The sequence below is a fragment of the Pelobates fuscus genome, chromosome 11 (assembly GCF_036172605.1).
Source record: "Pelobates fuscus isolate aPelFus1 chromosome 11, aPelFus1.pri, whole genome shotgun sequence".
Taxonomy (NCBI): domain Eukaryota; kingdom Metazoa; phylum Chordata; class Amphibia; order Anura; family Pelobatidae; genus Pelobates; species Pelobates fuscus.
In genome coordinates, this window is record NC_086327.1 from 30,457,848 (window position 1) to 30,484,914 (window position 27,067).

The window sequence follows — 27,067 nt, forward strand, 5'->3', positions numbered from 1 at the left end:
AAATGTTATTTTGATTTTTTTTATTTACCCTTTTATCACCATGTTCTTATATGGTTTTTTTTTTTTTTTATATTCTTTATTTTATTGTGCATGTGTTTACAAATAGGTTCAATGACGCCACAACAGCGTAAACTTGGACATTGTAATATGAACATCGGCATGGAAGACGGTGCACATTTTTGTATTATTAAAAAGTTTTAAACAATGAAACACATAAGAGTTTAGGTCTGAGCGCTATGCAATTAGGTTCATTGGACATATGTAGCATCCTGTACTTGAACTCAAAACATTTCCTTAGCATTTTACATTTGAACCGTTGTATATATTTAAACATAGTGCGTGTAATCTCGGTTAAACCTGTTGCTTTTGTTAGGTGGGGCTTCCGCCCTGTTTGGGGCTGCACAGGGTGTGCAGTGAGCAAAACGTTATAGGAAACATACATGTAAGCATATAAACATATATACAGGCCCCGCCATGGAGCACAAGTGTAGATAAGGCGGACATTGAAACAAGAGAGATTAAGATAAAAATACATTAATGCAGAGTGCCGCCAGGTAATACAATGGTGCCTGTTATAGCTTTAGAGGCTGGGTCAGCACTATTGAGGAGTATGCATGGGTGTCTGGCAGACAACCTGTGAGATTTATTAGGTGGGTAGCATATAGGTGAGGTTAGTTACTCTGAGTGTCTTTGGTGGAGAGGGGTGATTGTTCCCTGTGGTGTGTGATGTGGTTAGTGGTGAGGTGACCCTCGCTGCTTGCAGTGTATGCCCTGGACGTGTATGGTGCTTCACCAGATGTCGGGCTAAATTATGGCAGCTTAAGCCGGTGTCGCTAGGTGAGGGCGGTGTGTGCGGCTCTGCAGCCCTGAAGTCGTGGTTGCAGGGGGGGATGGGTGTGGCTATGTGTTGTCCAGCAGCCTTGGTGTATCACCTATTGTGTAAGTGCCTTCTCCGTGGAGGTGCAAAGAAATACCGTTACCCAAACATATTTACAACCATGCAGGCAATGTTAAGAGTGGGTGGTTTGGCCCTGCCAGTCCATGAGGGTCCCTCAGGTGTGGGCCGTTTTCTGTGCATCTTGGGTGGTCCCTCGTGGGACAAATGTCTCGGAAGTGGCAGGGTTCCACTCATGGGGCTTAGAGGTTTTGCGGGGTTGCAGAATAGTGGTCTTGTGGAAGGCCCAAGATTGTTAGGTGCATTCTTGCCTCCTGCAGATCTGCTATTAGATATGTGGTTTCTCCGTGAAGCACCTGTAGTTTGTGGGGTGGGCGCCATTGGTACCTGATACCATGTGCGCGGAGTAAGGAGGTGAAGGGCCGAAGTGTTGTGCGCCAGGCCATTGTTCCTCTGGATAAGTCTGCATAAAATGAGAGGGACATGTCCTCGATGGCGTATGGTGCGTTACCTCTGATGGCGGTCATGATTGCCTCTTTGTCCTGTCGCTTTTGGAATTTTACAATTAGGTCTCTGGGTGCTGCTTTTGGGGCCGTCGTTGGTTTAGGTATTCTAAATACGCCATCCAGGCTCACCCCCTTGGCCTGCTTTGGAGGGAGTATTTTGCGAGGCGCCTTATGATGTGAGGCAGTTCAGTGTCCGGGGCCGACTCTGCTATGCCTCTAATCTTAATATTTTGGGCGTGGCGTGAGTCTTCCATTGCCGCAATTTTTTGCTCCACCATCAGGTGCTGTTGATGCAGTGAGTTTATCTCTTGTTGAAACTCATTCATTTGCCGTGTGTGGTTGCGGGAGTCTCGCTCCACAGTTCCCATGCGGTCTGTCAGGCCCTTAATGTCCTTTCTCATGACTGCCACATCGGCCTGGATGTTCTGGCTTAGTCTGGAAAGTTCAATTTTCCCACGCTGTGTAAAATGACACAGAGCACTGTGATTGGATGGATTTCAAACCATCCAATCACAGTGCTCTGTGTCATTTTACACAGCGTGGTAAAGTTCTTTGGAATTTTCCCACGCTGTGTAAAATGACAAAGAGCACTCTGATTGGCTTAACACCTTAAGGACACATGACATGTGTGACATGTCATGATTCCATTTTATTCCAGAAGTTTGGTCCTTAAGGGGTTAAACCAGCCAATCAGATTGTTCTTAGCCTAATTGCAGGGCGTGGCAAGGCTTTATAAGCCTTCCCCCGCCCTGCAGAGTTCAGTCTGCGCGGAGCCCTCCATGGGTGAAGATGGATTTTTTTTTTTGCGCTCGTTTTTTTTTTTTTTATTGCGTCGGTTATTATGTTTTTTTATTTGGCCTTTTTTGGGGCTGAAAAAAGAAGATTTTAGAAGAAAGAAAACATCGAATGGTAAGTTGTTTTTATCTAATTTTTTTTACAGGTTTTTAGTTAAAGGTCCACCCCTCATTATTTTTAGGGTGAGGGGGTAGTAGGGGGATAATTGTTTTGAGGGAGGGGTGACTAGGGTCCCCCCTTTGTATTTAGGGACCCCACCCACCGCTCAGGGGTGGGGGCCGGGGGGACAATAGGTCCCTTCCTTATTGTTAATTTTAGGGCCCCCACCCACCACTCAGGGGTGAGGGCCGGGGGGGACAGTAGGTCCCCCCTTATTGTTATTTTTAGGGCCCCCACCCACCGCTCAGGGGTGGGGGCCGGGGGAGACAGTAGGTCCCCCTTATTGTTATTTTTAGGGCCCCCACCCACCGCTCAGGGGTGGGGGCCAGGGGGGAGGACAATAGGTCCCCCCATTGGTATTTAGGGCCCCCACCTGCCGCTCAGGGGTGGGGGCCGGGGGGAGGACAATATGTCCCCCCCTATTGGTATTTAGGGCCCCCACCCGCCGCTCAGGGGTGGGGGCCGGGGGTAGGACAATAGGTCCCCCCCTATTGGTATTTAAGGCCCCCACCCACCGCTCAGGGAGGGGGGAACCTTTTTTTTTTAACACTGAGCAGCCACAGGCTGCTCACTGTTTAATAGACATGCCCCTACTCACGGTATTGCGAGTAGGGGCACAATTTACTAATACTAAGTAATTTTTACTTAGTATTAGTAAATTTGGCCACAAACAAAAAAAATAGGGGGCGGACCGAACATCGCATATGTTCGCCATCCGTGGCGAACGTGAACATGCTATGTTCGCCAGGAACTATTCGCCAGCGAACCGTTCGGGACATCACTACTCCTGACATGTGTTTTGCTTGTTCAGCTCATCAGAGGGGCTTCCATAAAATAGCAGAGTAAAACTCTGTTAGTTTAGTCAGATGGTTTCAGAGAAACCAACTGATTGGCCCCTTGTGGTGTTTACTATGGGATAGAATTGGATTGGCTGAGATCATCAAAATTAATGATCTCAGCCAATTAAAATGAGCTTAATCGGGGGGAACGGTGCAGCTAAGAAATAAATGTGAGTAAAATACCCTTTTTAACCCTGGCAGCACTGGCCTGGTCACGTAAACGTTGACTGGGGCACTTTAGCAATAGGAATACAAATTTTAAATCCTATCGCTATAGTGTTCCTTTAATAAAATCAGAAAGAACATGAAAAGTTCTCCATTTTGTATTGTCAAGTGACCCTATTGTCCACAAAAATGAACAGATGCAACTTTCACCACAAAATGTACGGCTTAAAAGATTTATTTACCTGAAGACTTCCTCCACCTCTTATTTGGGTTTGAGAAATGGACAGAGCAGCTGCGATATCGATTCAACAAGGTGACAAATGGCGATGTGGCAAAGTTACAATACAATGGCAATTTAATAACTGGTGGAACTCTACCTTATGGCAATGAAAGATAAAATAACGTAAATTAAATGGACCAGGAGACGATCAGTTTCCTTGACCATTTAATCATACATCTAATGGTTTAACCCCTGAATGCAGAAGCACTAAAAGTGCGGTGTGTCTATTATTAGCAATTTTTACTATTTATAACTGCAAAAAGCTTTAACATGTCACCATTTGCAGCTATAATCGAAAAGCTAATGCCAGTTACCTTCTCAGGGCCATGAATAAGTTATGTATGATTTATAAATTTGGCTGAAAGACCAATTTAGGTCTTTCAGCCTTTTGGTAGATAGCTCCCTAATACCATGGGAATTAGGGAGTTATCTACTTACTCATTCTCATCCATTGACTGTAATGGAAGTAACTTACATTTTATATGAATGTATGTTACTTGATTGTTGTAATTGTCGCAAATGCTTACAGCTGAATCCTGGCTATGTTTGTATACTTTTTATTTAAACTGGTATACAGTGTAACATTTGCCATTTTTCGTTGTTGCTTTATCCTCTTATCCTAGCCTATACAGCAGGGATAGGTAACCTTTGGCATGTAGTGGACAACATCTCCCCTGATGCTTTGATAGCAGTCCACAACATCTGGAATGCCGAAGGCTGCCTACCCCTGCTATATAGCACTCCTAATTTGTTACGTGCAGTCTTACTCAGAGTTTGGCTATGTCACTTAAAGAACTGGTTTGTTAAAATACCCTTTACCAATTAGCTTACATTCATCGCAATGGAAAAAAAATCCAATAACCGTATATTTATTCCTGCTGTCAAAGTATATCTTACAACAAGCATGCATCGATTGTTTTATTCAGCATTGATTACGTGTCCCAGTAGGTAGTTTCACTTCTGTTTTTAAAACATTTGCTTTTTGCGGTGCATAAATTAGACCTCTGCTTATATCGTATTTGCCTTGCATGGCGTTTGGTGGCCAGAATGCATGTAATAGTCTGAAATAGATGGCTATATATGTTCCAGATGCACAGGTATCTAATTAATTATATACGTATTTTCTATAAATTGGTAAAATCCAAGGAATAGGTTTGGAATAGATGAAAATTTCCTCTTCTGTTAAAAAGGACATTCCAAACACCTAAAGTAGTTTAGTGCTTTAGACCTGCTGTCTATGCTAGACTTGAAAGGATTTATTGATAATTTCATGAGATACATTCTATCTTATCCTATCCTATCTTGCCAAGTGTTCTGCAGTGGCCAAGGTCTTATGTCAAAAACTAACACCCTGTGGATGGCTACCCATACAAACTTCTCTCTGATCACTGAAATTCATTTACAAGTAGAAGTATGAGTGCATGATAAATTATTTGTGAAGAGCTATTTTGTATTATCATTAGGTAACAATTGCAAGTCTCTTTCTGACATGTTGGGGGTGAAGCCTCTTAAAGAACTCCTAAGCTTGAGTTGATGCAGAAGATACAAACTGTCCCTACATCCTACTGACACTATCCTAGGCCTTAATACCTCTACACCTTAAATGTTATTCTGAAACCTATCCGTGACATCCTTTTTAATGCAGCATCATTTCTTGCAACAGCTTAAAGATGCAGTGATCATATGGCCTCGTTACCTGTTTCTCCTGGATATTTAGAACAGACCCTTTTAAAAGACATATATTAAATGTATACATTTAATTTCTACAAGTGCAAAGTTGCACGGTCTGCTTACTGGGTTTTTCTAATTTTTGGAAAATATTTTCCAACTACAGATATTGTTACTGAAAATGCTCTTAACGCAGTGACTACTTGTCATGCAACATGATGCTGCCATCTGAAGATACTAATTTTGTTAAAAGCTAAATTTCTACACATCTTTATAGATGAACATTATAATGGCTTGACTTGGAAATCTTCACAGTTTTGCCCCTCAGTAATAGTATGCACATTCCTGTAGCCATTTAATTTGCGGATAGTGTTTTGTAACAGTCTTAGATATAGTGTTTGTTAATAATTTATCAGTAGAGCAGCTTTAAATTAGTTTGTACCTGTCTCTAATGAACAAAGATTAAAGTAAGCTGTGGATTTTTTTCCTGAAAACTCTTAATGATCTCTTTGCATCGTTTTTCAATATGCTTCTATTTACAAGGTCAGCATTAGCTCACTTAAACTCACAGTAAGAGGCTTTAGCGTTTTTAAATCACCATGGAAACTGTTACCATAGGGAACAAGCTGTCATCTCCTAGGAAACAACGATGGAGAAATCTTTATGCCGGTTGACTGCCGCTCCTTGAAAACTAGAATTAAGTTTGGATAGTAGGACTTTATCCAGTTCGCAAGAGGGGTGGGAGTGAATTGGAAGGGGCAGCTGCATCCTCCATCCAGTCTTTTTATATCACTAATTATTACAGCACATAGTTATTTTATTCTATGAATGTAATGAATCAACATGGATTGGTAGAGGAATATAAGTACAGCGACCACGTTTTGCCATATGTCATTTGCAAAATAATCATCTGTTTTCATTGAAAGATACAAATACAAAAATAACAAACCTCACACAATCACATGCAATACAGTATTGACCAAAAAATAATCTACAAACCACCGCTCAGTAATTATTGTTTACAATAATGCTTTTTAACCCCTTAAGGACCAAACTTCTGGAATAAAAGGGAATCATGACATGTCACACATGTCATGTGTCCTTAAGGGGTTAAAGGACACTTCCGATGCAACAAAACTATCTTCATTATATAGATTTTGCCGCAATCAACATTTTAACTTCCACCTCCTCCACGCAGAAATACATTTTTCTTGCCAGTATCTGTGGAAAACTTTCTAACTCGCAATGTCCCTTAAAACATGGTTGGACATGTTATAGGTAAGGGGAGCACATCTATCTGGGAGTTGTAGTTCCAGGAACATTGGCTGATGCTGTGTATAGAGTGAGAAGCTTTATTTCTGCTAATCAGCCCATGTAGTGCAGGGTTGATTACATCCAACAGTCCATGCTCCCCAGACCAGACTGAGAGCCTCCTGATTGGCCAAGCTACTTCCTGCTGAGAGCTGAGCTCCCCCTCATCCTGCCAAAACAGCAGTGCAATATAATATAGGACTCAAAACAGAAATGCCCCCCTTGTCCCATTTCCATTTTTTATTCCATAAATGTAAAAGATGTGAAATCCACATATCTGATTTGTTTCCCAGTGACTTGGAATAGTAAGGTAATTTGATTTCTTAATTTGACTGCAGCATTTCATTTTAATGGCCAAGATACATCCGACCTGTAGTAGAGCCTCTGTCATTAGACATGTTGGAGCTTCAGTTATTTTGTGTCTAGAGACCTATGGTTTATGGTTATTTTCTCACTCAAAGATCACACTTATGACCTTAAATTTAACATACGTTTGGGAATGCTAATTCATGGCGGACTTTCAAGACTAATCAGATATTTTCTTTATTTCAAATGAGGAATTTTGCAGGATTAATTATCCATCTTTGACCTTTTTTTTTCATTTTAAAAGTTTATTTTTCAGATCATTAGAAACATAAATGAGCATTGAAGTACATAGACATGTTACATGTTTGCAACCGAGATAACAACACAAATCTTAATAGAAAATGAATAACAAACAAAAGGGCGATACAGTAAATTACATGGTATATTGGATAATATAAGCTAGAAACATTATGCCCGCCATTCATCCAAAACCTTGTTCCTTTTAGGCGGTGACTCATTTCCTCGTATGTCTAAGGGATATATCTAATGTCCTAGAGGTGGAAAGGAGCCACATCAACTGTAACGTGGTCATAGAATGTGCATATTCATTCTCTAGTTGAACCCTAAGTGGAGGAGTGAAGGTTTTGGTAACAGCCAGTGTTTGAGCCAGTGAAGAGGTCAGATAGTATTGTCTGAGTCCCAAGTACTCCCAATTTTTTGTGTAGGGTTGATTAATCTTTTCCCTGGTGGAGATAAAAGATATGGGATTTTTGTTCGGAGAAATACATTTTTCAGCTTTTGGGCTAAAAGCTTGCCAGCGCTATTATTTATCTTTGACTTTTTTAAGGGGTTTACATTGGCAAAATATTTTGACTTAATACTTTTCAAATTTCAGATGAGGCCCAATTTTGGAAAAGTTTGATTTGAATGAACCAAAATTTGTCAGAAAATATTAATTTGTGAAATGCAGGTGCCTATAGTCCCTATGGGACATGAATGAAGGCAGTAGCAGGATTAACCATAAGGTGGCACTCACTGGCTGGCTTCACAGGTTAAACAGGGGCCTCAGAACCATGAATTTGCTTGGCTCCATTAACCATCCCTATGTGAATATTGAGGGAGGTAACCTGCCTATAGCAGTGTGGAATCCTCATCCTTCTCTGGTTGGCAGTCACAAAGTTCCACTTTTCCAAGTTAGGGAGTTATCCACTAAACTGTTAAACCACTTTTTTTTTTTTTTAAATGTTTTTTATATTTCAGCTGTTTAGCAGATAACTCCCTAATTTGCTATCCTTACATGGGATTGCCTTAAGGATACCAATTAACAAATAAATGAACTATCTGCTAAACAGCACCTTGATTTGGTATTATTAAAGGGCTACTTTAACTTTTTATTTTAGTGTATTTTATTTTAATTTACACTGCCCTATTAAGCATTATCACCCTTGTCCATCCTCTAATTAAGTATGATAAAACTTACTTTGAATCTAGTGTCGACAACACTAGACTTATTTCCATGCCCTGTCTGTCGTCACACTGTGTCACTCATAGAGAACATTTGATTGGACCATTCTCCAAAGCTCAAAGTATATGTGTGTGCTCTGAGCCAGGGAGTGGAGGGAATGAGAAATGGAGTGGGGAGTGGGGAAAATGAGGGCTTTAAATATGAAAAAAAAGTAGAGGGTGTTGACGTGGCCTTCAAATTCCTTCGATATCAGTCCGTTTGAGCATTTGTGGGATGCGCTAGAAGAACAAATCAGATCCATGGAGGCCTTGCAACTTACAGGATGCAAAGGATCTGCAATAAATGTCTTGGAGACAGATACCACAGGACTTATTTAGAGGTCTTGTGGAGTACATTTCTGGAAACTGAGCTGTTTTCGCAGAATGAGGGGCAGCAAGAGTATGTTCTGTTTTTTTATGTTCTGTCTGATCAATGTACAGTGAGGGAAAAAAGTATTTGATCCCCTGCTGATTTTGAACATCTGCCCACTGACAAATAAATGAGCAGTCTATATTTTAATGGTATCAGTCTATATTTTAATGGTAGGTGTATTTTAACAGTGAGAGACAGAATAACAAAAGAAACAGAAAAATCCAGAAAAATGCATGTCAAAAAAATTATAAATTGATTTGCATGTCAATATCAGCAAGATTTCTGTCTCCCAGGTGTCTTTTATAAAGGTAATGAGCTGAGATTAGGAGCACTCCCTTTAAGAGAGTGCTCCTAATCTCAGCTTGTTACCTGTATAAAAGACACCTGTCCACAAAAGCAATCAATCAATCAATCGATCAGATTCCAAACTCTCCACCATGGCCAAGACCAAGGAGCTGTCCAAGGATGTCAGGGACAAGATTGTAGACCTACACAAGGTTGGAATGGGCTACAAGACCAAGCAGCCTGGTGAGAAGGTGATAACAGTTGGTGCAATTATTCGCAAATGGAAGAAACACAAAATAACTGTCAGTCTCCCTTGGTCTGGTGCACCATGCAAGATCTCAACTCGTGGAGTTTCAGTGATCGTGAGAATGGTGAGGAATCAGCTCAGAACTACATGGCAGGATCTTGTTAATGATCTCAGGGCAGCAGGGACCATAGTCACCAAGAAAACAATTGGTAACACGCTATGCCGTGAAGGACTGAAATCCAGCAACGCCCGCAAGGTCCTCCTGCTCAAGAAAGCGCATGTACAGGCCCGTCTGAAGTTTGCCAATGAACATCTGAATGATTCAGAGGAGAACTGGGTGACAGTGTTGTGGTGAGATGAGACCAAAATCGAGCTCTTTGGCATCAACTCAAGTCGCCGTGTTTGGAAGAGTAGGAATGCTGCCTATGACCAGGGCCGGACTGGCCCACCGGGATACCGGGAAATTTCCCGGTGGGCCGTCGGCACCTGGGGCCGGGGAGACATTTCAGTGACCTGCGGCTGCAGGGAGAACTTGAATGGCGGCCGCTGGGGGAGCAGGCTGTTCTGTCTCTGCTCCCCCACCCTCGCGCGCTAGAAAGAGACCGGGGCCGGAATATGACGTCATATTCCGTCCCCAGTCTCATTAAGCTGCGCGCGAGGGCGGGGGAGCAGAGACAGAACAGCCTGCTCCCCCAGCGGCCGCCAGAAGAGCTTCCCCTGTGGCCGCCATTCAAGTTCTCCCTGCGGCCGCCAGCACACCTATCGCTCTGCACACCCCCACAGGTAGCAACAAGTATGTATGTCAGTGGGAGTGTGTGTGTCTGTGTCATGGTGTGTGTGTGTGTCTGTGTCATGCTGTGTATGTGTGTCTGTCTGTGTCATGCTGTGTGTGTGTGTGTGTCTGTCTGTGTCATGCTGTGTGTGTTTGTGTGTCTGTGTCCTGCTGTGTGTGTCTGTCTGTCATGGTGTGTGTGTGTGTGTCTGTCTGTGTCATGGTGTGTGTGTGTGTGTGTGTGTGTCTGTGTCATGGTGTGTGTGTGTGTGTCTGTCTGTCTGTGTCATGGTATGTGTGTGTGGGTGTCTGTCTGTGTCATGGCGTGTGTCTGTGTCATGGTGTCTGTGTCATGTGTGTGTGTCTGTGTCACGGTGTGTCTGTCATGGTGTGTGTGTGTCTGTCTGTGTCATGGTGTGTCTGCCATGGTGTGTGTATGTCTTTCATTGTGTGTGTGTGTGTCAGTCGTGGTGTCTGTGTGTGTTTTTAAAAATAGTGTTTTACTCACCTATTTTTTTTCCAACGTCGTGCTGGTCTCTACCTCTATGACTGAGATCATCAAGCTTGATGATCTCAGCCAATCCGCACTGACACAGGAAGCGCCTCTAGTGCCTCTAGTCTGTCACTAGAGGTGTCACTAGGAAGCAATGTAAACACTGCCTTTTCTCTGAAAAGTCAATGTTTACATTGAAAATCCTGCAGGGACAGGCTATAGACACCAGAACCACTACATTAAGCTGTGTGTGTGTGTGTGCGCCTGCTAGTGAGTGAGCTTGCTTGCATGTGTGTGTGTGCCTGCTAGTGAGTGAGCTTGTGTTTTTATGTCAATGAGCTTATGTATATTAGTGAAATTGTTTGTCTATGAGGCTGTGTATCAATGAGCTTGTGTGTGTCAGTGAGATTGTCTGTGTCTGCATGTGAGTATGCTTACTGTATAATTAAATGTTTTACTCTGAAAGGACCAATATTTTATATTAGAAAAAGCAATATATATTATATATATATATATATATATATATATATATATATATATATATATATATATATATATATATATTACTCAATCATCTGGGGTGGCAAGACATAGCCTTACATATTACATGCGACAATATATGGCGCAATGACTTATGGGGCTGGCATAGATTTTTTTTCCAGGGCTGCTTTGTATCCCCAGTCCGGCCCTATGACCCCAAGAACACCATCCCCACCATCAAACATGGAGGTGGAAACATTATGCTTTGGGGGTGTTTTTTTTGCTAAGGGGATAAGACAACCTCACGGCATCAAAGGGACGATGGACGGGGCCATGTAATGTCAAATCTTGGGTGAGAACCTCCTTCCCTCAACCAGGGCATCTGACCTCTGTTACTGCCAACAAGGGTTTTGCCACCAAGTACCAAATCGAAGGGGTCAAATACTTATTTTACACATTGACATGCAAATCAATTTATAACTTCTTTGACATGCGTTGTTCTGGATTTTTTTTTGGTTGTTATTCTGTCTCTCACTGTTAAAATAAACCTGCCATTAAAATTATAGACTGATCATTTATTTGTCAGTGGGCAAACGTTCAAAATCAGCAGGGTATCAAATACTTTTTTCCTCACTATAGGTATAGGTGCCTTTGAAGGAACATTGCACAGAAGACATTGGGATCTACAGGCGATGTCCACTAAGAGCATCATAAATAAAACATTACAATTTGTTTCCTGGCTGAAGATCAAACTTTCAGCTGAAATAAAATTACATACTTCTTGTAGTACTTTAAAAAAGAGCACGATTATGCACTCCCCCTGACCAAAATTAATCCACATTTTATTAGATTCATCAATTTTGAAAGAAATCCCAAACCAATGGAGAGCCTTACCATCTACTTTCAGAACCATTGAGCTAGAGTTAACCTATGTGAGGTTTCAGAGTGTCATTCCCGTAGATTAATCTTTGACTGTTACTGTACAATAATCAACAAATGGGATATGTTACTAAACTATATCTATTAGTGTGAGGTGCTGTTGGGCTGCTTTGGGACATGTTTGATACAGTTGCTCACGTTCATGTTTTTTTATTTTGCAGAAATGCCTCAGATTCAATCCAGATGCCACCATCTGGGTTGCAAAGCAGCAGATACTGTGCACCTTGAACGAAAGTCTAAAAGACGTCCTCAACTATGGTCTCTTCCAACCAGCGACCAACGGAAGAGATGCCAAGTTTTTGGATGAAGAGCGTCTTCTTCGGGAATATCCACAGTCCTTTGAAAAAGGTGTTCCGTATTTGGAGGTAAGTTAGTAGTGGAATATAGGCTATACGTTATAGTTGGCATAATCCCGACGTGGACCAGCTGGGCTGCAAGAGAAGTAAACACCTTACACTTTGAAATTGAAGGTTGGCCTAGATGCATAATAAAATATGGCTTTGTCAAGGTTTGTTGTCTTTATTGTTTGATTCCATTTTATTGCCAAAATATCTATATATAAACCTTTATGTATTTGTCCATGCAGCTAGGGAACATTTGTTGGCTTTGCCATTCAGCATATATATTGCGCATACATTAAGTAATGTTACACAGCTCTTTTTTGAATAAGCAAAGATTCCAGATTTCATGCCATCTGGACCCCTCCAGTACTGTTACTCTTTTGGGAATCATCAGATGACAATATATCAAACACATAACCAGCAAAAGAATGCAATAGTGAATTTATATTATATATTTTATTCACAAAAATTCAAATAAGGAATTGTTTGTTTGTTTTTTCAAACAAAAAAAAATACGTCTTATTGAATTGTTCAGCTATTTGGCTTACAAGGGATTCCAGTGTCTTCGAGACGCCTGCACGTCATGTCCAGTGTGAGGGAATAGATATAATGAAATTGTTCTAGAATAAGTTGAAGCAGGCAAATTAAATTTGAATCTCTAGAGCCACCTATGTCTTGGGTCCAAATCTGAGCCTTAAGGAATATCGGAAATGGATGGGTTGATATAATGCAGAAGTGATAATAAGCATATAATTTATCTTTCAGTGAACCCCGTAATGCCTGCAAATGGCAATGGAGATAATGCATCAGGGCTTGCCTGACATTCTACATTTAATGATAATCTGTTTACTTCCAGTTTCGCTATAAAACAAGAGTTTACAAGCAGACTAATCTCGATGAAAAGCAGCTGGCCAAACTCCACACCAAGGTGAGCAATCGGTTATAGTGGGGAACACAACGCCTGGTGTATATTGCTGTTGAATGTCTGGGCCACTCTCTAAATACGGACTCAAGTGAACCCAAATTTGACCCCCTAGTTCATTATCTGTTAAAAACTACCTCTCCGCCATTTGTTATCATATTCCGAGCTTTGTCCGTGTACATCCCAACTCTTCTGTTTGAACAAGAATGAGCTGACAGCTACAGGATATGTTTAATACAGTTCAAAGAGATTAATTAAACTTGCCAGAATGATACTCATCTTAATCTAATGAGATTTCAAAATGTAGGAGCGTAAAGAGGACAAATACGGTTAGAAATCTGTTCTATAAGAGTTGGAACTTCTGCTGTCCATTATTTGAATCAGAGAAATCTGTTTTTATTTTGACTTAATAAAATTCAGCCATTCTGTTAGAAAAATAAATTGCCCTTTATTATTCATTCAATTATATCCTACATGGGATTTAAAGTGACATTCCAATTTCTTAGCTGCATGGCTCCGATCTAATATGGAAATAACGTTAGCTTCCGTGAGGCTTTCATATATTTTGTTCTCATTAATGTGGAAGTCTTTTATCTTCTTGTGAAGGATAAACGCCTATCTATGATTAATTTATTATATCACTTGACATGAACTATCAAGGAGCAACAACCAACAATCAAGGGGTGAACATTTCACTGAGTCTAATGCATTATGTTGCATGACTATAGATACATTAATATGTCAGTTCCATCTAAATGTCTATTATATTCCATGGATCATTTGTCATCTGTGAATTGTTCCAAGAAGTGATGGATTATACAGCATCTCTCTTTAAGATGACCAAACCATTTTTTATATCTATGTGGTTTTGACAATATGACCACGAACAGTGTTTTTTATTATGGAGCCTTGTACATCCTCTGCAGACCATGTTTGATATATGCTTTTCAAATTGGTAAATTATTATATTTAGAAAAATACAGTAAAGGGAGCACCTGAAATAAGGTTTGAAAAAACACTGGCAACAAATAAACTCTCTTTCACTGCTTTCTCACATTGAACTAATGTTTTCCTATGCTAACAGGTTTTTTTTTTTAGAACTTTGAGGAACAAGCACCAAAACAACTTTTGCTTAATAGAGTGGTTTTGGTGTATAGGTCATGCTATTTAGGAGTTAAAGGACCACTATAGTGCCAGGAAAACATACTCGTTTTTCTGGCACTATAGTGCCCTGAGGGTGCTCCCACCCTCAAGGAACCCCTCCCGCCGGGCTCTGGGGAGAGTAAAGGGTTAAATCTTACCTTTATTCCAGCGCCGGGCGGGGAGCTCTCCTTCTCCTCTCTGCCTCCGATCCTCCCTTTCGGCTGAATGCGCATGCGCGGCAAGAGCTGCGCGCGCATTCAGCCGGTCGCATAGGAAAGCATTTACAATGCTTTCCTATGGACGCTTGCGTGCTCTCACTGTGATTTTCACAGTGAGAATCACGCAAGCGTCTCTAGCGGCTGTCAGTAAGACAGCCACTAGAGGATTTGGAGGCTGGATTAACCCTTTTATAAACATAGCAGTTTCTCTGAAACTGCTATGTTTATAAAAAAAAGGGTTAATCCTAGCTGAAGTGGTCTGGGTGCCTAGAGTGGTCCTTTAAATCACTTTGCTTATCCAGCCCTAGACACACCTCCCCTGCATGTGTCCAACACAGTCTCCCTACACATTTCCTGTAAAGAGAGATCTAATGTTTAAACTTCCGTTATTGCATATTCTGTTCAATTTAGAAGTTCTTATCTCCAACTCTGTTAATAGCATGCTAGACTTTGCAGGAGCCTCCTGTGTGTGATTTGAACCATTTTTTTAAATGTACTTTGGGAGATATGTTGGGCTGTTAATCTGTGCAAACACCTAGTCATGCTCCCACACTTGTTCTTCCTGTGTTTTTGTCCCAAACAGACCAACGTTCTGCTTGTTCTGTACCTCATCCTTTATATTCATCTCTTACCAAATTCTTAATTAAAGGAACCTTCATAACAAATACATATAATGTTAATACCAAAGTCTATTCCTAACTCTATAGTGTCCATCAACCATAAGACTATTCTCCACCTGTCTGCCAGGTATGGGAAGGGTTAAAAACCCTTTAACACTTAACTATTTCCAGTGCTGAATTCCCTAGCTCCGTTTCAATAGGGGGAAAGCTAATTCTCATGTGCGGAGAACGACGTGCGTGGATTAGTCCTTCCCCATAGGAAGGCATTGAATCAATGCTTTCCTATGGGTAATTTGAAGACATAGAAACATAGAAACATAGAAACATAGAATGTGACGGCAGATAAGAACCATTCGGCCCATCTAGTCTGCCCAGTTTTCTAAATACTTTCATTAGTCCCTGGCCTTATCTTATAGTTAGGATAGCCTTATGTCTATCCCACGCATGCTTAAACTCCTTCACTGTGTTAACCTCTACCACTTCAGCTGGAAGGCTATTCCATGCATCCACTACCCTCTCAGTAAAGTAATACTTCCTGATATTATTTTTAAACCTTTGTCCCTCTAATTTAAGACTATGTCCTCTTGTTGTGGTAGTTTTTCTTCTTTTAAATATAGTCTCCTCCTTTACTGTGTTGATTCCCTTTATGTATTTAAATGTTTCTATCATATCCCCCCTGTCTCGTCTTTCCTCCATGCTATACATGTTAAGATCCTTTAACCTTTCCTGGTAAGTTTTATCCTGCAATCCATGAACCAGTTTAGTAGCCCTTCTTTGAACTCTCTCTAAGGTATCAATATCCTTCTGAAGATAGGGTCTCCAGTACTGTGTACAGTACTCCAAGTGAGGTCTCACCAGTGTTCTGTACAATGGCATGAGCACTTCCCTCTTTCTACTGCTAATACCTCTCCCTATACAACCAAGCATTCTGCTAGCATTTCCTGCTGCTCTATTACATTGTCTGCCTACCTTTAAGTCATCAGAAATAATCACCCCTAAATCCCTTTCCTCAGATGTTGAGGTTAGGACTCTATCAAATATTCTGTACTCTGCCCTTGGGTTTTTACGTCCAAGATGCATTATCTTGCACTTATCCACATTAAATGTCAGTTGCCACAACTCTGACCATTTTTCTAGTCTACCTAAATCATTTTCCATTTGGCTTATCCCTCCTGGAACATCAACCCTGTTACATATCTTAGTATCATCCGCAAAAAGACACACCTTACCATCAAGACCTTCTGCAATATCACTAATAAAAATATTAAAGAGAATGGGTCCAAGTACAGATCCCTGAGGTACCCCACTGGTGACAAGCCCAAGCTTCGAATATACTCCATTGACTACAACCCTCTGTTGCCTGTCACTCAGCCACTGCCTTACCCATTCAACAATATTGGAATCCAAACTCAAAGATTGTAGTTTGTTGATAAGCCTTCTATGTGCAACAGTGTCAAAAGCCTTACTGAAATCGAGGTAAGCAATGTCTACTGCACCACCCTGATCTATAATTTTAGTTACCCAATCAAAAAAATCAATAAGATTAGTTTGGCATGATCTCCCTGAAGTAAACCCATGTTGTCTCTGATCTTGAAATCCATGTGTTTTTAGATGTTCAACAATCCTATCCTTTAACATGGTTTCCATCACTTTCCCCACTACTGAAGCTAGGCTTACTGGCCTATAGTTTCCCATACTCCTCCCTATTACCTTTCTTGTGAATGGGCACAACATTCGCTAACTTCCAATCTTCTGGGACTACTCCTGTTATCAATGATTGGTTAAATAAATCTGTTAATGGTTTTGCTAGTACACCACTAAGCTCTTTTAATAGCTTTGGGTGTATTCCATCAGGTCCCATTGACTTATTTGTCTTTACTTTTTTTTTTTTTAATTCTTTATTTTTGAATGCAGAATTAGTTACAGGCGTAAGCAGTGATATGTTCAGAGTTACATAGCATTTTAAACATTGGGTACATGTAAGCAATAGGTACTGCACTTTTTAAAAAAAAAAAAAAAAAACAAGACAAGACCAGTAGTTAGGTGGTTTATGGCTAGATGTCGGTGTACGTATTTCAAACAGTTAACTTTCATTCTATGCTGGTTTATTCAGGTTCTAACCGCTGTATTTGCACTATGCTATAAGAAGCTGTCTATTACAGAAAGTCCTGCTGTGGCTGAATAGTTGTCTTCAGTATTAACGCTTAAATGGTTTCTGCTGCTTATAACAAAGAAGGATTTATTGCTATAATGGTTCACCAGCTTGTCAGGTGTATTGGATCTTTTTGTTAAATAACATATAAAAGCATAACATGAGGTATAGGGGGTTTATGTGGTGGTAGTGCATGGTACATTTCAGGTGATATAAGTTTCCGAGGGTGGTCATGCTGCTCCGTGGAGCAGATGGCTGTTCAGTACCTATGCAATACATGCCTTTTCCCACCTCGTCTATGTCTTTAGTGATTCGGTCATTTGAGCATTTAGTGTCACTGTTTTTAGGGCTCACTTTTGTGTGGCCTCTGTTCCCTAAGATGGGTTGTTTATTGCATGCTTGATCGGTCACTAGGTTTGGGGGGGAAGGGAGAGGGGGGTTAAAACGAAAAATAGTAGTAGGTCAAGTGGGGTGGGGGGGGGAGGTAGGAAGGGCCAGGGAGGGATCGACACCGTTCCATGGGGGTTTGCCGCAGGTAGGTAGAGTGTTTGACTGTGTGTGTCCTATCCGGTAAAGCTCGAGCCCCTATGTGGTGTTCATGGGTCTCAGCGGTTCGTGTAGTCTTCCCATGGCTCCCATGTTTTTATGAATAGCGGGTAGGTGTCCCTGACTTGTGCCGTGAGCCTATCCATGAGATGGGCTTCCTTTATGTTCTGTGTTACTCTGTCTATGTGGGGCATATCTGTGTGCAGCCATGTCTGTGCCATGGCTCTCCTGGCTGCTAGGGTGATTTTATTGAGGAGTTTTTGTTCTCTGTGTGTGAGTTCGTCTAATGGTTTTGCTATGAGGAATGTCCCTGGCTCAGCGTGTATAGGTTTGTGTAGCACTGCTGCTAGTAGTGTGGCGATGTTTTCCCAGAAGCTTTTCGCTTTAGGGCAGTCCCACCACATGTGGAAGTAGGTTCCCTTCCCCCCACACACCCTCCAGCATGTGTCTGTTGTTGTTTTCCCCATTCTGTATTGTTTGACTGGCGTGGTGTACCACCTCATGAGTGTTTTATAGCATTGCTCCTGGTGTAGGACGCAGATGGAAGACTTCGCCGCCGCCTCCCATATGTCTTGCCAGTCCCCGCTTTCCGGTGGGTTTTGCAGTTCAGCTTCCCACTGTGCCACGTATGTGGGTGTCTGTGTGTCGGCTGTTGGTGCACTGAGTTGGGTGTACAATTGCGTTATGAGGCCGGCCCGTGGTGCTTCCCTGGCGCACAATGTTTCGAAGAAGGTCATCTTGGCCATAGCTGCCTTGCGGATGTGTGGTTTTCTTGCGAAGTCTCTAAGTTGGATATACCTAAAATAGTCTCTGGTGCCTAAGGGGGCCAGCGTTTTTAGGTTGTCAAAGGATCGGAGTGTGCCCTCTTGGTATAGCTGATGGTACCTCTGGATACCCGTATCCTCTATGTTTCGGAAGTCCCTAGCCGTGAGGCCGGGTGGAAAAGCTTTGTTTCTGAGGTATGGGGTGAGGGGTGATGTTGGGTGGGATAGATCATATTTATGTGTCGTGGCATCCCATATCCTGGTGGAGTTCAGGATAGCTGGGCAGGTTGTGCTTAGTGCAGGTCTGTCTGTACGGGGCACCCATATCCAGTATTGTGGGAGGTCGGTATTCATGAGCCCGGTTTCTAGGTCTACCCATCTGTGTGTGTCAGGCGGTGAGTGCCATTCTATGACTTGCGCTAACTGGGCGGAGAGGTAATAAAGATAGAGGTTGGGCAGGCCTAGGCCACCCTTGCTTTTGGGGGTGTATAGCGTCTGTCTTGCTATTCTGTGCCGTTTGCGTGCCCAGATGAAGTCGTCTATCGCCGTTTGCAACGGTTTTAGGTCCCCCTTAGTTACCTTGATCGGGAGTGCTTGGAAGATGAATAGTAGTCGGGGGAGGAGGTTCATTTTGACACAGTGTAATCTGCCAATCCACGAGATGGGTTTTTCGTGCCATCTATCGAGATCTCTCATGAGGGTGTTTATGAGTCTTTGGTGGTTCTCTTTATATAGGTCATTGGGGTTGGCGGTTAGTGTAACCCCTAGGTATTTAACTGGTCTGGGGCATATGTTTAGGTTCGTCACTTGTTGGAGTCTTGTAATATCCGTCGCTGTCATCCCTACCGGCATGCCGACCGATTTGTCGAGGTTTATCTTATATCCCGATACCTGGCTGAAGTCGTCCAGTAGTGTGAGGAGGTGTGCGGTCGAGCTGGCTGGGTTAGTGAGGGTGAGGAGTACGTCATCCGCGTACGCAGATACCTTGAACTCCTCCGTGGCTATTTTGATGCCCGTTATCTGCTGGTTTGACCTTATGAGGTGTAGCAAAGGTTCCAGGGCCAGTATGAAGAGGAGCGGGGAGAGGGGGCATCCCTGACGTGTGCCATTCGTAAGCTTGAATAGTCTCGGTGTTGCGTTTGGTATCATGGTCTGTGCCCTCGGGTTAGTGTATAGGGCTTTTACAGCTGTTATATAGAATTCAGGCATCTGCAACCTTCGCAGGAGCGCAAACATGTAGTGCCATTGGATTCGATCGAACGCCTTCTCCGCGTCCAGGGAGAGGACCAGAGAAGGCGTCCGATTCTCCCCCGCCCACCAGATAAGATCCGTAGCTCGTCTCGTGTTTTCGTATAGCTGCCTAGTGGGTACAAAGCCCACTTGGTCTGCGTGAATACATTTGGTTAGTATGGGATTTAGTCTGTTTGCAAGTATTTTAGCATAGACCTTTATGTCGAAATTGATGAGTGAAATTGGACGGTAGTTGGCTACCTGTGTGTCGTCTCTGCCCGGTTTGGGGATTAGTACGATATTTGCCGTTGCTAAGTCTTGGTTGGGCGCGTCTCCCTCCGTCCACCGCGTGTACATATTGGCTAGATGGGGTACTAAGTCTTCCTTGTATGTTTTGTAGTACGCCCCATCATAGCCGTCGGGACCTGGGGCCTTGTTTCCCTTCAGGCCTGTGATCGCTCTTTCAATTTCCTCTTCGTGGATGGGGTCCTGTAGCGGTGCTGTTATGTCTGCCGATAGGCGTGGGAGCTGGGCTCGGTCTAGGAATGTGTCTACAATGGTAGTGTAGTGTTCGTTATGCGCTGTCAGCGTGGGAGAGTGGTTATATACCGCCGTGAAGAAGTTCGTGAATTCGTCATTTATGTCTTTGGGGGTAGTGAGTAGTTTGCCCTGTTTGTCTTTCAGAGCGGTGATCATGGTGGTTGCAGTCTTAGGCCTGAGGGCTCGAGCTAGGAGTGTGTCCATTTTGTTGGACTTTTCGTAGAAAAATTTGTCTTTACTTTTGACAGTTGAAATAGAACCTCTTCCTCTGTAAACTCACGTGTAATAAATGACTCATTTATCCTTTTTCTTAACTGAGGTCCCTTTCCTTCATTTTCATCTGTAAATACCGAACAAAAATATTCATTGAGGCAGTCAGCTAGACCTTTATCCTCATCTACATACCTTCCTTCTTTTGTTTTTAATCTAACTAATCCTTGTTTTACTTTTCTTTTCTCATTTATGTATCTAAAAAAGGTTTTGTCCCCCTTTTTTACTGACTGTGCTATTTTCTCTTCTGTGTGTGATTTGGAAGCTCTTATAACTTGCTTAGCCTCTTTCTGCCTAATCTTATAGGTCATTCTGTCTTCCTCACTCTGGGTTTTTTTATAATTACTAAATGCTAACTTTTTGTTTTTTACTATTTTGGCTACATCTGTGGAGTACCACAGTGGTTTCTTGAATTTTTTGCTTTTACTGACAAGCCTAATGCAATTTTCTGTTGCCTTCAGTAGTGCAACTTTTAAATAATCCCATTTCTTTTGGACTCCATTTAAATTGCTCCAGTCTGATAATGACTCCTTTACACATATTCTAATTTTGGAAAAGTCTGTTTTTCTAAAGTCTAAAACTTTTGTTTTTGTGTGGTGTGACTCAGTCACTGTTCTTATATTAAACCACACTGACTGATGATCACTGGATCCTAAACTTTCACCTACAGTAATATCTGATACCAAATCTCCATTTGTTAACACTAAATCTAGTATGGCTTCTTTACGAGTTGGCTCCTCAACGACTTGTTTTAGAGACAATCCCAGTAGGGAGTTTAGAATATGTGTGCTCCTGGCACAAGTAGCTATTTTTGTTTTCCAATTTATATCAGGAAGATTAAAGTCACCCATGATGATAACTTCCCCCTTCATTGTCATTTTAGCTATTTCTTCAACTAGTAGATTATCTAACTCTTCAATTTGTCCTGGGGGCCTATAAATCACACCTACACGAGTTACTGTGTGATTACCAAATTCTAACGTAACCCAAACTGACTCTATGTTCGCCTCACTAACCTTTATTAGGCTAGATTTTATGCTATTCTTTACATACAGGGCCACCCCTCCCCCTTTCTTGCCTTCCCTGTCTTTTCTATATAAAGAGTACCCTGGTATTGCTATGTCCCAGTCATTTTTCTCATTATACCATGTCTCAGTAACAGCGACTAAATCTACACTATCAGTTGCCATTATTGCCACAAGTTCATGGATCTTATTCCCTAAACTGCGAGCATTTGTAGACATGACTCTAAGCTTATCATTTTTTAACACACTTGCTACAGGCACCTTCTGTCCTTGTTTTGGGGGACAATTGGATTGATGTTTTATCACCCTTTTGCCCCCCCCTCCTAGTTTAAATACATCCTAGCAAAACCTCTGAACTGCTCACTGAGAACATTTGTTCCCTTTTGAGAAAGATGCAAACCATCTTTTTTGTACAGTTTATTTCCATTCCAAACAGAGCTACCATGAGCAATAAAGCCAAATCCTTGCTCCCGACACCATTCACCAAGCCACAAGTTAAAGTCCCTAATACGCATCCGCCTGTCATTCTGAGTGTTATGCACAGGCAGAACTTCAGAGAATGACAATGTGGAAGCAACCTGCCGTATATCATTGGCAAAAACACTAAAAACTTCCTTAACCTCTGAAACCTCATTGCAAGCCAAGTCATTTGTCCCTAAATGGACAAGTACATCCAATTCCCCTTCCTGCTTTGCTTGCTTAACAATATTACCGATACGTCTTCTGTCTCTGTGAGCAGTAGCTCCGGGAAGACACCTCACAAGACCACCATTGTCCATCTCCACACCTCTTATGATGGAATCCCCCACCAACAACTGCTTTCTATTAGGCCTCACCAAGCCTCTCTGCACAACACCACTAGCCTCAGTGCCTCTCTGCACAACACCACTAGCCTCAGTGCCTCTCTTCACAACACCACTAGCCTCAGTGCCTCTCTTCACAACACCACTAGCCTCAGTGCCTCTCTGCACAACACCACTAGCCTCAGTGCCTCTCTGCACAACACCACTAGCCTCAGTGCCTCTCTGCACAACACCACTAGCCTCAGTGCCTCTCTGCACAACACCACTAGCCTCAGTGCCTCTCTGCACAACACCACTAGCCTCAGTGCCTCTCTGCACAACACCACTAGCCTCAGTGCCTCTCTGCACAACACCACTAGCCTCAGTGCCTCTCTCCACGACACCACTACACTCTGAAAGTGCAGAAAATGAATTATGTAGAGCAACAGACTGTGCAATATGCCTTTTATCCACAACTCCAAGTCTACCAGATCCTACAGTAATCCATCTGCCATTCCTAGTATGTCTCTGCGGCAGTGGCTTTGCAGCAGTTCCAGCCTGAGTTTGTTTACCAGATAATTTACAAATCTCAGACTTCAAAAATACAATCTCCTGCCGCAAAATAGAGAACTGTCTACAGATTAGACAACAACCAAACCTCCAAAAAGTGGAACGTGAAACAAATGCAAAGCAACTATTACACTGAACTAAGTCTGCCATTCCAATGAGGTGAATAATTTAAATCAAACAAACCTTAACTTTTTATTTATCCTCCTGAATACCTCAGATTACCTCCAGTTTATCTCCAGAATATCTCCAACCACACACACACTTAGAGACACTCTGAAACTGCAATGTATTACATTGCAGGGCTAAGGGGACAGGGACACTACAGACCTCCGATGAGATCAAGTGGTATGGGTGCTTATAGTATCCCTTTAAACAATAAAGTCTAGTTTAAAGGATTTCTGGAGAGTTAAATGGGCACTTGTAGAAAAGATGCCTGAATGCAATTCAGCCCTGGGCCATTACAATAATGGTCTACCTAAATTATATGTTTTCTGAAATGTGTCATAATAATGTGATGCAAATAGGGCACATATAAAGTATAATATTGGTTGATATTTCAGGCTGGCCTTAAGAAATTCTTGGAGTACATCCAGCATGGATCTGCAGAGAAAGTGGCCAGATTATTGGATAAAGGCTTAGACCCCAACTATCACGATTCAGAAACAGGAGGTAAGAAGGGGATCTGCTGGAAAATCCGGAGAAGAGACGATAGTCCTGTGTTCATTATTTATAGATTCCTGCAGAAATAGTTGGCTAGAAAAGTATGCATTAGAAAATACGGTATTAAAATATTCTGAATTGTCATTAGCATGTACATACATTATATGTTAGTAAAACAAGGTAAAATATGTTATATGAAAATAATCAAAATCTTATAATTAATTCACATTGAAGGAAATTTTATTCAAACCTTATTTTAAAATGTTTAATTTATTGCTTTACATATATTACTTCAAAATCATTGTAGAATTAATGTATGTTCAAACTGGCATTCCCGGCCCCCATATCTAAGGCTTAAATAATTGGAAAATGGTTTACACCCCTTAAGGTAAGACAACACCCAGATGCTCCTCTAGCAACTTATTGGGTGGGACCGTTCCTTTAAGTTTACATTTTTCAAAATGTTTGCCAATAACAATTTTCCCATAATCCATGTAACTCTTTTTGTTTGAGCTTTTTTTTTTTTTTTTTTTTTTTGTCTGACTTGTCAATTTCCATATTTGCAAATTATAAATATGGACAAAACCTGAAAGTATAGATGGGTTCAAAGTGAGCTTTTTAAAAGTCCACTCCCAGTTGAATTTCAGTACAGTTAGGCCTAAATCACATTTTTTTTTGTTAATAAAAAGGCAGCACCGTTTTTTTTTTTTTTTAGCACAATATGCAATATTTTTGAAAGTTTCTAGGTTTTAACTCGAACCTTTGGATTTGACCTCTGAATTAAATATCCCCCAAAAAATTAGACAACTCTACCTACGTGATCCTTTCTCCTTAATGATGGTTCTGCTATTTCTGGATAGCAGTGAGCCTTTGCCTGTGGGATATGGCTACCTATTACAAGATGGAGAGATATTCTAGATAAATGAAAAAAAAACTTTCTCTGAGCTTACAATACATGAGTATTTATTTGCATTTTTCTTTTTAAATTGACCGTTCCGCTGATAAATTCCTTGCTCTAATAATTTGATTAAAAACTACCATGAAATTGAAAGTGTATGTTTTTTTGTAGCAGTATATATATATATATATATATATATATATATATATATATATATGCAATAGTTTGTAACAGCTGCATGTTCAAAAAAATAAAATGTCAGATTTGACAGATTTCACTTTTTTTTGTGATTCATTTGAAAAACATCTGCAGTATTTTTTTTTTTTTCTTAATTACACAGATGGCAGCCAATAAATGTATCTTCAAAACATTATATACTGTACACATGTCAGGAAGTAAGGATTGCCCACGGCTAAATTGAAAAAATACAAATACAAATTTACCTTTCAGGGACCACTGATTTTAATATTGTAAATGGCATGTTGTGAGATTAAGAAACATAATAAAAAAAAAAAAAAAAAATGAAGATTGCAATTATAATAATTAACTGGTGGGTGAGAAACAATGTGCATAGCAAGTATCAGCAATTTGACTACAAGATAAGCAATCTCGGAGATGTTATCCCTCATGGCATGGATGGATTACACTGCCTGTCAACTAAACAGTATTAAAGGTTTTAAAAAAAACAATAGCAAATCTATTTAATGTATATTTAATTATAGAATTTTGACAGTAAAAATGTCTCTGTGCAGAGCTTAATTTGTATGTGCCCAGAAAGGCCGTGTATTTTTTAATGTTTCTGATTTATTATCTAGAGATCCAAACTTGTTATCTCATGGAAATATCTTGTTTTCTTGAGAAAACAACTTGTTATGACAATACTACCACTTGTTTTCTCTAGATAACAAGTCAGAAATGTATTAAACATGCATGGTCTCTCTGGGCTTCCATATTAATTTGTATACAGGATTGAATTCAGGATGAGAAAAAGGTGGTTGCTTTGTTGAATCGTTAAACTGTATTTTTTTTTCCACACTCCTGCCCAAAACACTATTTTCCATGTACCCACATATTACCACATCCTCGATACTGCCTGCTCAATAAATACTTCTAGAGTCCCCCGATAACTAGCGTGTTTTGCTCTTTTATAGAGACACCCCTAACCCTTTCAGCACAGCTTGAGGGGACTGTGGATGTCATCAGGATGTTGTGTCTTGGAGGTGCCCACATTGATTTCCGAGCACGAGATGGAATGACAGCTCTACATAAATCTGTATGTGCTCGAAACTACAACGCCTTAATGGTATGTTATAACCTCACAAATAGTGAGGTGTTAAATGACTGAATTATCTCAACCTGGTTTTAGTTTTTAACCATTTCATGATAAGGTGTTCCTCCTGCCCTACCAGTTTCTTTTTCCTTTTTCGTGTTATGTCTCCTTCCCTATTCACTCCAACTATATAATTTGCACCATTTTTTCACTCCATCGTGATAGTGTCCCACACTTTTTTGCACATTGATGCTCAAATTTTTTAAGTTCTTACCCAATTCATAACTGTTTAACTCAGACGCCTCAACATTGGGATATATTACCTCAGGGCATAGGCCAAAGGGATGGACAGGGCCATGATGCAACGAAGGGACAAGCTTCAAACCCAGGACATGGAATCCAGGACTGGTTGAAATTATGTTCCATTGCCTTTCTTCTGTGTTATCATCTTCCTTTTTCTTTCTACGATAATCTTAACCTACTGGGCACACATAGACATAGAAAAGGGTCCTCCTTGCATCATACCCTATTCATGATAAATAGAGACTGATCCATAGTCACCATGTGCAATTCAATTTTAAATTCATTACTGTTGGGTGCTTATTGAATAAACACTAACAGTACTGTCAGTGTGGGGGACTTAGTCTGAGGGTCCCTTCCATTTCAGAACACCTAGTGTGACAATAGTGTTTGCCATATCTTTGCTTATTATTCCTTGTTCCTCAATTCCTTAAGCTTCTAAAGACTTTGATTCCCATTGGTGATATTTGGCCAAACATACCAAAATACAGTGTTTCTCATATACTTGCCTTTTTTCACTCTCATTTTACACCTGTTGTATTTTCACCTCTTCTTTTTCGTTTAACAAACTCTTTAACTATCTGAATATGGAAAGTAGGGGCATTTTCCACAGTAACGTGGACTGACCGTGACATAATGGTTCTTGCTGCAAGTGACATTAACGCAACAGTCATGTGACCTGATGTAGCACTGCACAGATGTCCCATCCATCAAATTCTTTCGACTTGCAGTCTGTTCTGATGATAAAGTGCAAATGTGATGCAACATCCCACAAGGAACAGTGCTGGATATGACCTGCG

General features: G+C 41.2%; 1 protein-coding gene across 1 annotated transcript in view; it reads left to right on the forward strand.

The window, feature by feature from the left end:
• SHANK1 (SH3 and multiple ankyrin repeat domains 1) overlaps window positions 1-27,067 on the forward strand; it is a 317,095-nt gene that overhangs the window by 17,026 nt on the left and 273,002 nt on the right. Inside the window, exons 2-5 of the mRNA XM_063435485.1 lie at window positions 12,178-12,381; window positions 13,214-13,285; window positions 23,700-23,808; window positions 25,849-26,000. Of these exons, the coding sequence (XP_063291555.1) occupies window positions 12,178-12,381; window positions 13,214-13,285; window positions 23,700-23,808; window positions 25,849-26,000 (537 nt within the window). The remainder of the gene's footprint in view (window positions 1-12,177; window positions 12,382-13,213; window positions 13,286-23,699; window positions 23,809-25,848; window positions 26,001-27,067) is intronic.